This window comes from Carcharhinus amblyrhynchos, chromosome 17, assembly GCF_965287045.1.
Source record: "Carcharhinus amblyrhynchos chromosome 17, sCarAmb.v2.hapA, whole genome shotgun sequence".
Taxonomy (NCBI): Eukaryota; Metazoa; Chordata; class Chondrichthyes; order Carcharhiniformes; family Carcharhinidae; genus Carcharhinus; species Carcharhinus amblyrhynchos.
Window position 1 is genome coordinate 56659208 of NC_137340.1, and position 16644 is coordinate 56675851.

The 16644-nt window shown below is 43.9% G+C and overlaps 1 protein-coding gene across 1 annotated transcript in view; it reads left to right on the top strand.

The window, feature by feature from the left end:
* The first annotated feature begins 707 nt into the window (after positions 1-707).
* Positions 708-16644, top strand: part of arhgap19 (Rho GTPase activating protein 19) — a 60199-nt gene continuing 44262 nt past the window's right edge. Inside the window, exons 1-3 of the mRNA XM_080206009.1 lie at positions 708-760; positions 3765-4024; positions 15102-15182. Of these exons, the coding sequence (XP_080062135.1) occupies positions 747-760; positions 3765-4024; positions 15102-15182 (355 nt within the window). The 5' untranslated portion in view covers positions 708-746. The remainder of the gene's footprint in view (positions 761-3764; positions 4025-15101; positions 15183-16644) is intronic.

The window sequence follows — 16644 nt, forward strand, 5'->3', positions numbered from 1 at the left end:
TCAGCCATTTCCCCATCCTCTACCACTAAGTCCCCCTTTCTTCTGATAGTGCCTGACTCAAGTATAGAGTTGTCATTGGGATGAATTTTCTGGGGTTACCAGAATTGTGATGGCATAAGGAGGCCATTTGGCTCATCGCCTCCACATCAGCTGTCCAAATGGCCGTTATGACTTGATGTCATTCATGATGTGGAGATGCCGGCCTTGGACTGGGGTAAACACAGTAAGAAGTACTCTTGCTGACAACACCAGGTTAAAGTCCAACAGGTTTGTATCAGGTTGTGAGTTTGTGTCTTTATATGCCCTGTTTGTGAACTGAAATCCCACTCACCTGATGAAGATGGCTTTTGCTACCAAATAAACTTGTTGGACTTTAGCCAAAGTCTCTTTTGAGACTTCTTATGGATGTTATTCGCCAGGTTTTTTTCCATACTCCTGGCACAATGTGCCTGGAATTCTGCTGGTCTCAATTCTAAAGACACTGTTTCCCATCAGTGACTGAGTGTTGCTGCTTCAGTGCAGTTCACCTTTAAATCCTGAGGTGAGTGCCTGAGAACACTCTGGGAAATGTAGTTGACTCGGGTGGGGAACTGGAACTACATTTCCCATGATGCTTGCGGTTTGTGCATGCGCGTAGGAGGCTCGCGAACTCGATTTGATTTCAAATAATCCAATCGGAGCAGAAGCCGTTGAGCGGCAGCCAATAGAAATCGAGACTCCTCAACGGCCGCGGCGGCGATTTGAACATGTCGGAATGTCGGTGAGAAAAACATAGAGAGAGGGAGAGTGAGTGCCTGTATGTATATGCGTGTGAGGGAGGGAGTGTGTGAGAGAGAGAGAGGGAACGGGGAGAGAGTGACAGAGAGATAGAGAGGAAGGTGGGAGGGAGACGGATAGGGAGTGGGGGTGCGGTTAGTAGCGCACTGACAGCACAGAGCAGGAGGACTGCTTTCCCGGGCTAAATGTCAGGCACTGAGTTTGGCTGTGGAGAGACAAATACTGGACACAGCTTCAAATCCCACCATGACAACTGGGGGAACTTCAAACATATATTTTAAAAAACTAGTATTCAACATTCAGTAGTTGTAAAGACCCATCTGGTTTACTAATGATCTTTACTTGATTAGAAACAGTATGCAGGGGTGTAAGGGAGTGACACTAAGTAGTGTTGCTCGTTTGGAGAACTGGTGCAGACACAATGGGCCAAATGGCCATCTGCTGCACTGTGACAATCCTGAGATAGTCATGATGTGGGTATGCTGGCGTTGGACTGGCGTAAACACAGTAAAAAGTCTGACAACACCAGGTGTTGTCAGACTTTTTACAATCCTGAGATAGGTCAGAGGAGGAAGGGTGTAAAGATAAGCCCAGCAATTACAGGCCAGTCAGTTTAACTTTGGTGGTAACTTATAAAAACAATAATTCAGGACAAGATTAGCAATCACCTGGGCAGATATGGGTTAAACAAGGAAAGTTGGCATAGATTTAAATTGTGTTAAAGATAACTGAGGGGGTCAGTGAGGGAAATACTGTTGATGTATGTACATGGTCTTCCAAAAGGCATTCGATAAAGTTCTGCACAACAAACATGAGAGTAAAGTTATGGTTCGTGGAGTAAAAAGAGACAGTGGTAATGTGAATATGAAATTGACCTAGTGATGGAAACAGATTGTAGCTGATAATGGAAATTCTTGGTCTACTGCAGCATGATTTGAAAGGAGCTGGAATTACTTAAGGCGGTTAACACTGCTGTTTCATAGCGTCAGGAGCCCAAGTTTGATTCTGGCCTTGGGTGATTGTGTGGAGTCTGCACGTTCTCCCTGTATCTGAATGGGTTTCCTCCGGTTTGCTCCCACACTGCAAAGATGTGCAGATTAGGTTGATTGGCCATGCTAAATTGCCACTTAGTGTCAGGGGGACTGGCAGGGTAAATATGTGGGGTTACAGGAATAGGGCCTGGATAGGATTGCTTTTGGAGCAGAATTGATAGGCCAAATGGCCTCATTCTGCACTGTAGGGATTGTATGATTCTGTTCGGAAACAGGAATGTTCTTCATACAGGAGAGCAATTTGTAGTGGAGTTCCCCAAAGTGCACAAGCCAATAAAAGTGGCAGGACAGATTGAGAGAATGGTTAATAAAGCATACACTATCCAAGGCTTTATTACTATGTGCATCGAGTACAAGAACAAGGAGGTTATGTTGAACTCGTATAAGATTCTCATTTGGTCTCAACTGGAGTATTGTTTCTAATTCCAGGCTGCATGTTTTAGGAGGGATGTGAAGGCATTGGAGATGGTGCAAAAAAGATACGGGAATGTTTTCGGGTTGAGAACTTCAGTTATGTGAATATATTGGAGAAGCTGGGACATATTTCCTATTATTGGAGAAGAGAAGGTTGAGATTTAATAGAACTATTCAAAATGATGTGGGGTATGGGCAGGGTAGTTACAGAGGAACTATTCCCACTCAGGATCGAGAACAAGAGGGCACAGATATAAAGTAATTGCCAAAAGAAGCAGTGGTCATATGAGGAAAAACATTTTACACTGAATAGTTAAGATCTGGAATGCATGCCTGAGAATGTGGTGGAGGCAGGTTCAATCAAGGTAGTTAAAAAGCAATTAGACTGTTGTCTGAAAAGAAAGGACGTGCAGTTACAGGGCAAGGTAGGAGAATAACACATTGTAATTTGCTCATTCAGAGAGCTAGTGCATACACAATGGAGCAAATGGCTTTCTGCACTGTAACAATTCTGTGAATTCTAGGTGGTGCAATGGGTGAAGGGCCTGACCCGAGATTGTGGGTTGCCTTGGTGGGAATAATAGGGCAAAAATTGGATATCTGAGATAATGCATGGTGATTTGGATGCAAAAAGGATAGAACAAGGATTTAGAGATTGGAGCCTTGTGGGGAGAGTAGTGTGGTAAGATGGTGGCTTTTATGGAGCATCTACTGGTGAAGTCATGAGGAAGGGGCAGATAGGGGATAAATCCAACAATGAGGATATTTTCAGCAGGAGGATGGAGAGAGTGGAGGGAGGAGGAACTGTGGTGCAGAGGTGGGGCAGGAGGTAAGAGGCAGGATAGATGCAAAAGGAGTTTGGATAGGGTAACTGATGTGAGAATTATATCAGGATGTTTTCCAGACCACTTGTTAGTGATTGATCAGTGATTCCAATATTATGTGACATCAGGATGATGGAAGGTGAACTGCAAAGATCTTGTCCATTTTCATTCAGAAATTCCTATTTTCCTCAGCAAAGGCAAAAAGTGGTGAATTCTGGTGGAGAGAGGATAAAGCTCCAATGTTTTTGAGAGGACCGGCTAGCTGTATATAGAACAAAAGCAAAGTGAATAAGGCCAGTAGGGGATAGTGGACAGCAGTCAGGATTGGGGAAGGCGGAAGAAAAATGTGGCTGCTTCATAGCTACAGAATGATTTAATGTGAGATCATAGATGTGTGTAAGACAGATAACGGGGCTTATGCATTAAAAGAGAAACTGATGCTGGGTTTGAGGTGACCGGAGGAACTGAAGTTAAAGGGAGGCTTAGACGGGCAGATAAGGATCTCAAATAATCTGGTCAGTGAGCAGAAAGATCCCAGGAACAAAAGCCAGAGGTTGGAGTGTAGGGGTGAGTTAGTGTAATAATTAGAGCCCTTGAGGACTGCATATGATTCATTCTACATGGTGGTGGGTTTAAATTCTGAAGGTTTATCTCAGCATCTCAATTGGTGAAAGCAGTTTGCATCTGTTTTTGGCAGGGACATGAGTTGTAACATTGTGATTAGCAATGAGCCGTTACTCCGCAGCAAGCCCATCATCTTTAACCCAGACTTCTTTGTGGAAAAACTTCGCCATGAGAAGCCAGAGGTGTTTTTGGAACTGGTTGTGAGCAACCTAACCCGTCTCATCGACCTTCCTGGCACAGAGTTTGCACAATTGATTGGTGAGGAGGAGCCCAGTTTACCCAGCAGCACCAGCTCCAGCTTCTTCCGCTCGTTCCATTTCCTGAAACGTAAAGGTCAGTGCTGGTTTCCAACACTATCACTACATGTACGAAATAGGAGCAAGAGTAGACCATTTGGCCCCTGAAGCCTGTTCCACTATTAAATAAGATCGTGGCTGATCTGTTTGTGTTTCAAATTCGGCATTCCCCTCTGCCTCCAATAGCCTTCGATTCTTGTTGGGCAAGGGAATTATTCTATTTCTGTCTCTCTTGTTATCTACACTCACATCGCTAACCTGCAAGACCATCTACTGCGCCATAATTAGCCAGGATTTTCCTGTTTCTATTCATAGCATTTCCACCTGGTGTAAATTATCTCCCCAGAGACCCTTTGCTCTGTTCCCTTCATGATAAAATTCATCCTACTTGTCTCTTGTATGTCTGTGCTGTCACACAGCGACAGAGACCGGAGTTCAATTCCCAGCTTGGATCACGGTCTGTGTGGAGTTTGCGCGTTCCCCCCATGTCTGCATGGGTTTCATCCGGGTGCTCCGATTTCCTCCCGCACTCCAAATATATGCAGGTTAGCTTGATTGTCCATGCTAAATTGCCCCTTAATGTCAGGGAGATTAGTGAGTAAAATACTTGGGGTGACAGGAATTGGGCCTGAGTGGGATTGTTCTCGATGCAGACTCAATGGGCTCCTCCTGCACTGTAGGGCTTCTGTGAATCAGCTATAGAACAATATAATTGTATGGGCATCACTGGCTAGACCAGCATTTATTGCCCACCTGTAATTGCCTTAAAAATATAAACATATGATATGGCGTATGATATTGCCTTGCCGTCCATATTGTCAATTAAACCCACAGTGCTCGTGAAGGAACAGTGCAATATTTCCAAGCTCGTTAAGTGACTGCTGCTGTTGGCCATCTAGGTGGTACAGATCATGGCTGTCGAAGGAGCCTTGGCGAGTTGCTACAGTGCATCTTATAGCTGGTACACGTGGCTGCTTTTACGCCTATGATGAAGGCAGCGGGTAGTGAAAGTTATGGATGGGATGCCAGTTAAGTGGGCTACTTTGTCCTGGATGGTGCTGAGCTTCTTGAGTATTGGAGCTGCAGTCATCCAGGCAAGTGGCAACTACTCCAAAAGAAACTTCTGACTTGTGTTTTCTAGGTGGTGGACAAGCTTTGAGAGTCGGGAGATGAGTTATTAATTTCAAAATTCTCAGCCCCTCTCCTGCTCTTGGAACCACAGTATGTATATGACTAGTCCAGTTCAGTTTCTGGTCAATGGTAACCCTCAGGATGTTTATAGTGGGGGATTCAGCAATGGCGATGCCACTGAATATCATTGGGAGATGGTTAGATTCTCTTGTTAGAGATGATCACTGCCCGGCACTTGTGTGGCGTGAATGTTACTTGCCAATTATCCACCCTAGCCTGGATATTGTCCATCTGTAGCCAGACTTGGACTGCTTCAGTAACTGAGGAGTTGGGTATGGCACTGAACATCAAGAGTAAACAACCCACTCCTGACTCTATGATGGAGGGAAGATAAAGTAGCTGACTGTGATCAGGCTGAGGGCACTATTCTGAAAAACTCCTTCAGCAATGTCCCGGGGCTGAGGTGATTGACCGCCAACAACTACAATCAAGCCCTTTGGGCTCGGTATGCTCTGTCAAATCCAGCCTTGATGTCAAGACAATCACTCTCACCTCATCTCCTGAGTTCAGTTCTTTTGTCCATATTTCGATGAAAGCTGTAATGAGCTCAGGCGTCAGTGAGCAGGTTTTTTTTCCTTTACGGGACATAGGGTAAAATTGAATGGATGGGATAACCTCAAGACGTTGCCTGCTCAAACACAATTTCATGGTTCGACAGCAGGCAGGGAGATGTTAAGGCTTTTAAATGGCCTTTTCCTGCCCAGCCTCAATAGAATGCAAATGGGGTAGAAAACATTTTTTTTTCTCCACCATGGACTGAAGTGAGGGGGTAGCGGGGGAGGTGTGCCTCAATCTGAAGGCCCCTTCAGAGTTTGAGTGCCCTCCCCTCTGGGACCTTATAAGATCTGAGCCTCCACTTCTGACCATGGCAACTCTGTGCCTGGCTAGATGAAAAGCTCTCAGATGGTACTTCCTTCCCACAGTGGATGGAAGTCCTGCTCACTGCCAGTTAATGTTCAAGTGAGTGTTAAATGGCAGTGAGCTTCCCAGAATTGGCAGTAGCACACTAAATGGTGACTCTTAAAAGTTAAAGTTTATTTTTTAGTCAGAAGTAGGCATACATTAACACAGCAATGAAGTTACTGTGAAAATCTCCTCCATGCACTCCAGCACCTAATCGAGTACGTTGAGAAAATTTTAACATGGTCAAAGCACCTAACCAGCACATCTTTCAAACTGTGGGAGGAAACCACCTGAAGAAAACCCACACAGACATGACCCAAGCTGGGAATCAAACCCTGGTCCCTGGTGCTGTGAGACGATGGTAGTCATGATGTGAAGATGCTTGCATTGGACTGGGGTAAAACAGAAATCTCACAACACTAGCTTGAACATAAGAAATAGGAGCAGGAGCAGGCCTTCGAGCCTGCCCTGCCATTCAATAAGATCACGGCTGATAAAGTGGATAACCTCACACTTGCTAACATTATACTCCATCTGCCAGGTCCTCGCCAACTCGCTCAGCCTATCCAGACGTCTCTGCAGACTTTCCACACCCTCCACGCAATTTGCTTTTTCACTCATCTTTGTGTCATGAGCAAATTTCGTCGCCCTACACTCAGCTCCCTCCTCCAGATCATCTATGTAAATGGTAAACAGTTGAGGCCCCAGCACCGATCCCTACAGCACTCCACTAGTCACCAACTGCCAACCAGATTAACACCCACTGATTCCAACTCTGCTTCCTATTAGATGACCAATCCTCTATCCACGCTAACTCTGTACACCCTAACCTTCTACAGCAACCTTTTGTGAGGCACCTTATCAAACGCCTTTTGGGAATCTAAAAACACCACATCCAACGGTTCCCCTCTGTCTACCAAAGTCCAACAAATTTATTTGTAGCAAATGCCCCAAGCTTTCAGAATACGTTCCCACCCGACGAAGGAACAATGTGGTCCAAAAGCTTGGGGCGTTTGCTACAAATAAATTTGTTCAACTTTAAGCTGGTGTTGTGAGATTTCTTGCTGTAAGGCAACAGTGCTAACCATTGTGCCACTCTCTGCCCTATCCCCATAACCCCAAGCAATTACCATGGCTAATCAATCTAGCCTGCACATCTTTGAACTGTGGGAAGAAATTCCACACTGACAGTCACCCAAGAATCAAACTCAGATCCCTGACATTGTGAGACAGTTGTGCTAATCACTGTGCCACCAGGCCACATTTTAAAAAAAAACAGCAACAAATAGGATCAAGAAAGGAAAAAATGGTAACAAGGCAAAATTAATGCACTTTATTTAAATGCACATAATATTCATCACAAAATAAATGAATTAACGGCACAAGTTGAGGTGAATGGGTTTGATCTTCTAACCATAACAGAGATGTGGTTACAAGGAGATCAAAACTGGAAACTAAATCTTCAAAGGTACCTGACTTTTTGTAAGAGCAGAAAGGAAAGGCTGGTGAGATAACTTTGTTAGTACGAGATGGATTAAGTATGATAGCAAGAAATGATATTGGATTGGAAGATGTAGAAACCATGTAGGTGGAGGTAAAAAATATCAAAAAGAAGAAGGCACTATTGGGAGTAGTGTATAGGCCTCCTGACGGTATCTGCTGTAGGATGGAGAATAAATCAGAAGATAGAAAGCATGTAAAAAAAAAGGCAGTGCTTTAATCTTCATGTAGATTGGCAAAATCAAATTGGCAGAAGTAGCCATGAGGAAAAGTTTGTGTATTCGGGAGCATTTCCTAGAACAATATCTTGTGAATCCAATCAGGGATCTGGCCATTTTGGATCTGATCATGTGGAATGAGACTGGTTTAATAAATAGTCTCCAAGTAAGAGGTCCCCTCGACCATAACTTGGTAGAATTTAGCATTCGGTTTGAGAATGAGAAACGGGGGCTAGAAATAACTGCTAAATTTAAAGGTAATTACGAAGGAAAGGGCAGTGTGGCTAGAGTGGACTGGGAAAGGAGTTAAGCAGAAAATGTTCATGAAAGTAGTTCATGACTCACAACAAGGATGTACCCCCCCGTGGTGAAGAAGGTTTCTAGGAAGGGGATGAATCAACTATGGCTAACCAAGCAGGTTAAGGATAATATTAAACTGAAAGAAAAAACATGTAGCGTTGCAAAAGATTAGTGTAAACCAGAGGATTGGGAATGTTTTGAAAATCAACTAAAGATGACCAAAAAAACATAGGGAGAAGACAAACTAAGCTAACAAGCAATATAAAAACAGATACCAAGAGCTTCTTTAAATATAAAGAAGAGAGAGGCCAAAGTGAACATAGGCCCTTAGAAAATGAGACTGGGGAAATAATAATGTAAATCAGGGAATGGCAGAGGAGTTAAACAAATACATTTGTCAGTCTTCAAAGTGGAAGACACTCATAGGTATGATAGGGGAGGAAATAAACAAAATATCTATCACTACAGAAAATGTACAAAGAACAAAGAAAATTACAGCGCAGGAATAGGCCTTTCGGCCCTCCAAGCCTGCACCAACCATGCTGCCCAACTGAACTAAAACCCCCTACCCTTCCGGGGACCATATTCCTCTATTCCCATCCTATTCATGTACTTGTCAAGACACCACTTAAAAGTCACTACCGTGTCCACTTCCACTATCTCCCCTGGCAACAAATTACAGGCACCCACTCCTCTGTGTGTAAAAAAAGATCTGCCTCATACATCTCCTTTAAATCTTGCCCCTTGCATCTTAAACCTATGCCCCCTGGTAATTGACTCTTCCACCCTGGGAAAAAGCTTCTGATTATCCACTCTGTCCATGCCCTTATAATCTTGTAGATTTCTATCAGGTGTCTCCGTAACCTCTGTCGCTCCAATGAGAACAAACCAAGTCTCTCCAACCTCTCCTCATAGCTAATGCTCTCCATACCAATGTCATCGCACAAAATCAGCGTGGCTTCATGAAGGGATAAATCTATGGTATTGGGGGTAGTATATTAGCATAGGTAGTGGTTTAGCTAACTGAAAGAAGATGGGAGGCAATAGCCTAGTATTATTGCTGGACTAATAGTTAATCAGTTAACTATTAACTGGAATCAGTTAATGGTAGGACGTTGGGGAGAGTTACAGAACAAAGAGATCTAGGGGTACAAGTTCATAGCTCCTTGAAAGTGGAGTCACAGGTGGACAGAGTGGTGAAGAAGGCATTTAGAATGATTGGTTTCATTGATCAGAACATTGAATACAAGAGTTTGGGATGTCTTGTTGAAGTTGTACAAGACATTAGTGAGGCCACACTTGGAATATTGTGTATGGTTCTGGTCTCCCTATTATAGAAAGGATACTATTAAACTAGAAAGAGTGCAGAAGAGATTTACTAGGATGCTACTGATGGTTTGAGTTATAAGAAGAGGCTTAATAGATTGGAACTTTTTTCTCTTGAGCATAGAAGGCTGAGGGGTGATCTTACAGAGGTCTATAAAATAATGAAGAACATAGATCAACTAGAAAGTCAATATCTTCTCGCAAAGGTAGGAGAGTCTAAGACTAAGGGGCATAGGTTTCAGGCGAGAGGTACAAAAATGTCCAGAGGGGCAATTTTTTTCACACACAGGATGGGGAATGTCTGGAACAAGCTGCCAGAGGTAGTAGTAGAGGTGGGTACAATGTTGTCTTTTAAGAAGCGTTTAGTCAGTTACGTGGGTACGACGGTATAGAGGGATATGGGCCAAATGCAAGCAATTGGGACTAGCTTAGGGGTTTTTTGAAAAAAAAAGAGCGGCATGGACAAGTTGGACTGAAGGGCCTGTTTCTGTGCTGCATATTTCTATGACCTCTGTGAATCCTGCCGTGGCAGATGGTGGAATTTGAATTCAGTTAAAAATTATCTGGAACCTGATGACCATGAAACCATTGTTGACTGTCAGAAAAACCCATCTGGTTCACTAATGTCCTTTAGGGAAGGAAATCAGCAGTCCTTACTCGGTCTGGCCTTGCATGTTACTCCAGAGCCACAGCAATGTGGTTGACCTTTAACTGCCCTCTTAAATGATCTAGCCAAGAGCAACTAGGGATGGGCAATGTCACATGAGTGAATAAAGAAAACAGACTTGGGAAAGTGGCATTTTCAGGATGGCAACCTATAACTAATGGAGTGTCACAGGGATTGGTGCTGGGGCCACAATTAATTACAATGTATATTAATGACTCAGACGAGGGAAGTGAATGCACTGTTGCTAAGTTTGCAGATGAAACAAAAATAGGTGGGAAGGCAGGTTAGCTGAGTTGGCAACAACTTGGCAGATGGGAGATAGTGTAGGAAAAATTCTGTATTTGGTTCTCCTTTTTCTATCCTGCTTATCAGCATCTCAAGAAACTCTAATAAATTTGTCAGGTATGATTTCCCTTTCATGAGGCCATGCTGACTATGTGATTATGTTATGAAGTTCTAAATGTTCTGCTATTGCACCCTCTCTAATGGACTCTAGTATTTTCCCGGTGACAGATGTTAAAGAATTGAAATGGAGAAGCTCCAGCATAGAAGGATTTGGTGATCATTGTGCATAAATTATAAGAAAATAGCATGCAAGTTCAACAGCTAATTGGAAATGGAATGCTGCCTTTTATTTCTTAGGGAATCGAGTATGAAAATAGGATCTTGCTGAAACTATACAGTGCATTAGGTAGACCACATCTGGAATTCTATGAACAGTTTTGGTCTCCTTATCTAAGGAAAGACATACTGGCATTGGAGCCAATCCAGAGAAAACTCACGAGGTTGATCAGGGTTTGTGGGAATATCCTTATGAGGAGTGTTGAGTAGGTTGGGCCCGTACTCATTGGAGTTCAGAAGAATGAGAGATGACTTTATTGAGATGTATAGGATCCTCAGGCTTGACAGGGCAGATGCTGAGCGGTTGATACCTTGTGAGCGAGTCTAGGACTAGAGGGCATTTTCTCAGAGTAGGGAGTCACCCATTGAAGACAGAGATGAGCAGGAAATTCTCTCGGATGATCGTGAATTTGTGGGATTCTTTACCGCAAAAGGCTGTAGAGGTTGGGTCATTAAATATGGTCAAGACTGAGACAGATTTTTAATCAGTCAGGGAATTGAGGGTTCATAGAATCCCTACAGTGCAGGAAGAGGCCACTCGATCCATTGAGCCTGCACCGACAACAATCCCACTCAGGCCCTATTACTAAGGCCAATCCACCTAATCTACACATTTTAGGAATGTGGGAGGAAACCGGAGTATCTGGAGAAAACCCACGCAGAACGGGGAAAACATGCAAACTCCACACAGTCACTCGAGGCCAGAATTGAACCCAGGTCCCTAGCAACGTGAGGCAGCAGTGCTGACCACTATATCACCATGATCAGTCAGTCATGATCTCATTGAATAGTAGAGCGGATTCGATGAGCTGAATGGCCTACTTCTGTTGCTACATTTCATGAGCTTTTAGACTTCATTGCTGTTTAATACAACTGATGGCTTGCTGGACTATTTTGGAGGATATTTAAGAGTCAACCACCTTGCTATGGGTTGGAGTCTAATGAAGGCCAATGAAAACAGCGGATTTCACATCAGTAGCCAGGTGGGTTTCCACAGCAATGGTTTCATGGTCATCATTTACTGAGACTATCTTCTAATTCCAGATTTATAAATTAAATTCAAATTTCACCAGCTGCCATTATGGGATTGGACTTGTGTCCCCAGATTATTCACCTAGGGCTTGAGGCATGACTAGGATATCACCACCTCTCAGTACAGGAATGAAATAAAGAATCTGGTGAACTGGTGTGGCAACATAATCTCTCCCTCAATGGCAACAAAGCGATAGAGATTGTCATCAACTTCAGAAAGAATAAAGGAAAACATACTCATGTGTACATCAATGGGGACGAAGTAGAAAGGGTCAAGAGCTTCACCTTTTTAGGTGTCCAGATCACCAACAACTTGTCCTGGTTAACCCATGTTGACACTATAGTTAAGAAAGCCCACCAACGTCTCTACTTTCTCAGAAGATTAAGGAAACTTGGCATGTCAGTTAACTGTCACCAACTTTTACAGATTCACCATAGAAAGCATTCTTTCTGGTTGTATCACAGCTTGGTATGTCTCCTGCTCTGCCCAAGACCACAAGGAACTACAAAAGAGCGTGAATGTATCCAATCCATCATGCAAACCAGCCTCCCATCCATTGACTCTGTCTACACTTGCTACTATCTCGGCAAAGCAGCCAGCATAATCAAGGACCCCATGCACCCCAAACATTCTCTCTTCCACCTTCTTCCTTCGGGAAAAAGATACAAAAGTCTGAGGTCACATACCGACCAACTCAAGAACAGCTTCTTCCCTGCTGCTATTAGACTTTTGAATGGACTTACCTTGCATTAAGTTGCTCTTTCTCTACACCCTAGTTACAACTGTAACACTACATTCTGCATTCTCTCGTTTTCTTCTCTATGAATGGTATGCTTTGCCTGTTTAGGGCACAAGAAACAATACTTTTCACTGTATGTAATACATGTGACAATAATTAATCAAATCAAATCAATCCCCATAAGTTGTTCCTTGACAACAGTCAGAATTCTCCAGGAATGCCGAGAGACGTAATTATAGCTTACAGGGACAGCCTATTTTAGAGAACCATTTCATTCATTCCGGAGTAAAATTACATCCAGTTATAAAAAAGGCACGTCTGCTTTTGGGACTATCATCAGGAGCTGTGAACTACATTGATTACTCACCACCACCCTGGCAACAAAACTCTGGGAACTGACTACAGTAATGTTTGTTGTGTCACTGTCAGTAAACACAGTCTGTGATTGGTTCCGGCCCATTCTCTGGTTGGTTGATTCTGGCTTGCTCTTTTTCACCAAGCTTTTCATCATCGAACCTAATATCTCTTCATGTGTCTCCTCATTTTGTTTTATAACACTCCAATAAAGTGTCTCAATGTTTTGCACAAAGTGTGAGATATAATTACAAGGATGGTACTGTGGTTAGCACTGCTGCTTCACAATGCAGGAACCCAGATTCGGTTCCGGCCTTGGGTGACTGTGTGGAGTTTGCATGTTCCATAGAATCCCTACAGTGCAGAAGGAGGCCACTTGGCCCATCGAGTCTGCACTGACCACAATCCCACACAAGCTCCACTCCTGCGACCCTGCATATCCACCCCACTAATCCCCTGAGACTAGGATCAATTTAGCATGGCCAATTAACCAAACACGCCCATCTTTGGACTGTGGGAGGAAACCGGAGCATCTGGAGGAAACTCCATGTCTCTGGGTGCTCCTGATACCTCCCTCAGCTCAAAGATGTTGGGTGAAATTCACCCAAAAAAATTACTAAGTGATGAATTCTTGTGAAAACTGGAGGATTTCACCCTGCTTTATTTAGTGGGAGTTCAGGGAAGAATCTCACTGCACTGCAGAGGCTATCAGCATGAATACCATTAGATTTCAGGGGGCCAGGCCTGTTCCCGCTGGAAAGGCTGAAACCAGCATGCTGAGCGGGCCACTGCGCACACGCTGGTCTATCAGCGCTGAGATCGGTGCATGTTCAGTGGCCCCACACTGAGTCTCCAGATCGCTGGCCAGCCCTGTGATCCCCACATTGCCGGATCTCCATGTGCCCCTCCCCCTCACAGCTCGGGCTCAGCCCCAACCTAGCCCCTCCTTCCCCAGCTCTGTAATCTTCAGCTTGGTGGGCAGTGCCAAGATGCCCCATTGGGCATTTGCACATTGCCCCTTGAGCAGTGTCAGGGAGCACAAGCTGGCACTGCCAGGATGCCAGTGTCCAAGAGGTACCCCCGCCGGCTCGATCCTCTGGGGGGCCCAATTTACCACCCTGCCCCCACCTTCACTGTGGTTGGTTGGCCGTTAGCTCCCCAAAAGTGGGGAGCTACTGTAAACCCTCCCTGGAGTGAAACACTCTGGGAAATGCTAGTGGGCCCGGAGACTTTAGTCGTGAGCCTGCTAATCACATTGAAATCATATTCAAATGATCATTGAAATAGTCTTTGCTCCTTGCTGCCGATTTCCAGTGGGGACTGGGCCTCTACCAGACATCTGGTGCTGCAAGGATCAAGCGAGTCACGAGTGCCCACATGAATCCTGCAAATTGACATGACAATCTCTTGGCCTGTTTTGCTCAAAATATAGCACAGCAGGATGGGAGAATGTGGTTTAAGTGGACTGGTCATGCTAAATTGCCCCTTAACATCCAATGATGCGCAGGTTAGGTGGATTATAGAACATTACAACGCAGTACAGGCCCTTCAGCCCTCGATGTTGCGCCAACCAGTAGAACCAATCTAATGACCCTCTAACCTAAACTATTCCAATGTTATCCATATGCCAATCCACTGACCATTTGAATGCCCTTAAAGTTGGCGAGTCCACAACTGCTGCAGGCAGGGCATTCCACGACCTTACTACCCTCTGAGTAAAGAACCTACCTCTGACATCTGTCCTATAATTACCACCCCTTAATTTAAAGCTATGTCCCCTTGTGTTAGCCACCACCATCCGAGGCAACATCGTGGGCCGAAGGGCCTGTTCTGCGCTGTAATGTTCTATGAGGTAAAAGGCTCTCACTGTCCACCCTATCCAATCCTTTGATCATCTTGTATGCCTCAATTAGATCACCTCGTAACCTCCTCCTCTCTAATGAAAATAATCTCAAGTCCCTCAGACTTTCCTCATAAGACCTTCCCACCATACCAGGCAACATCCTGGTAAACCATGCTAAATGTGCAGTGCTAAGGGGATAGGTCGGCGGGGTGGCTTGAACCGGATGCTCTTTCAATAATCAATTTAGACTTGATGGGCCAAATGGCCTCCTCTTACACCTTTTGGGATTTGCTGTTGCAACAGTTGCTGTTGCTGAGTGCATGAATATGTGAGGCAGTAACAAAAATACAGTTGATTGTGGAATTCATCAGCAATGTTCTGGTAACTGAATTTTAATGTGTTTTGTGGTTTAATTTTAGGGAAGGGAATTGTGTTTGGAGCTCCACTAACAGAAGAGGGAATCGCTCAAGTTTACCAGCTCATCGATTATCTCTATAAAAGTGAGTGAAGCTGTGATAATGTATCTTGCTACCTATACTCTCCTAATCTCCCCTCACCTTTCCTCGAACCATAGCAAAGTTACAGCACAAAAAGAGGCCATTCAGTCCATTATGTCTGCGCTAGCCAAAAAAGACAAAGAAAACAACCATTCATTTTAATCCATTTTCCACCACCTGGTCCATAGCCTTGTGAGTTCCAGCACTTGAGGATCATCCAGGTACCTTTTACATGAATTGAGCGTTTCAGCCTTATAACTCAAATCATCAAGTACCGATAACATCCTAATAAATCTTCCCTGCATTGTTTCAAGTTTAATAATATCCTTTCTAAAATAGGATGACCAGAACAGCACACAGTATTCCAGGTGTGATCTTGCCAATATCTTGTCTAACTTCAATAAGACGTCCCAACTCCTATATTCAATGTTCTGACCAATGAAACCAAGCATGCTGAATGCCTTGTTCACCACCCTGTACACCTGTGACTCTACTTTCAAGGAGCTATGAACACGTACCCCTAGATCTCTTTGTTTTGTAACTCTCCCAAATTCCCTGAGTAAAACCTGCCCTGGTTCAATCTACCAAAATGATCACCTTGCACTTATCTAAATTAAATTCCATCTGCCGTTCGTCAGCCCATTGGCCCAATTGATCAAGATCTCGTTGCAATCCCAGGTAACCTTTCTCACTATTCACTATTCCACCAATCTTGGTGTCATCTGCAAACCAATTAACCATGCCTTCTAAATTCTCATTCAAATCATTCACATAAATAACAAGTAACAGTGGACCTAGCAATGATCCCTGAGGTACACCGCTAGTCACAGGCCTCCAGTTTGAAAAACAACTCTCTACAATCATCTTCTGTCGTCAAGCCAATTTTGTATCCAATTGGCTATCCCTTGAGATTTAACCTCATGCAGCAACCTATCATGCGGTACCTTGTCCAAGTCCTTACTAAAGTCCATGTAGACAGTGTTGACTGCACTGCCCTCATCTATCTTCTTGGTTACCTCTTCAAAAAACCTCAGTCAAATTTGTGAGACGTGATTTTCCACTCCCAAAGCCATGTTGACTGTACCTAATAAGACCTTACCTCTCTAAATGCCTGTAAATCCTGTTTCTCAGAATATCTTCTAACAATTTACCCACTATAGACTTTAGGTTTTTTCCTTGCAGCTCTTCTTAAACAAAGGCACAACATTTGCTACTCTACAGTCTTCAGGCACGTCACCTGTGGCTTTCGATGATTCAAATATCTCTGCTAGGGGAGCTGCAATTTCCTGCCTAGCCTCCCACAACGTTCTGGGTAGACTTCATCAGGTCCCAGGGATTTATTTATCTTGATGCACTTTAAGACTTCCAGCACCTCCTTTTCTGTTATATGTACACTCCTCAAGACTTCACTGTTTATTTCCCCAAATTCTGTAACGTCCATGCTGATGCCGGAGTTGAGCTATGA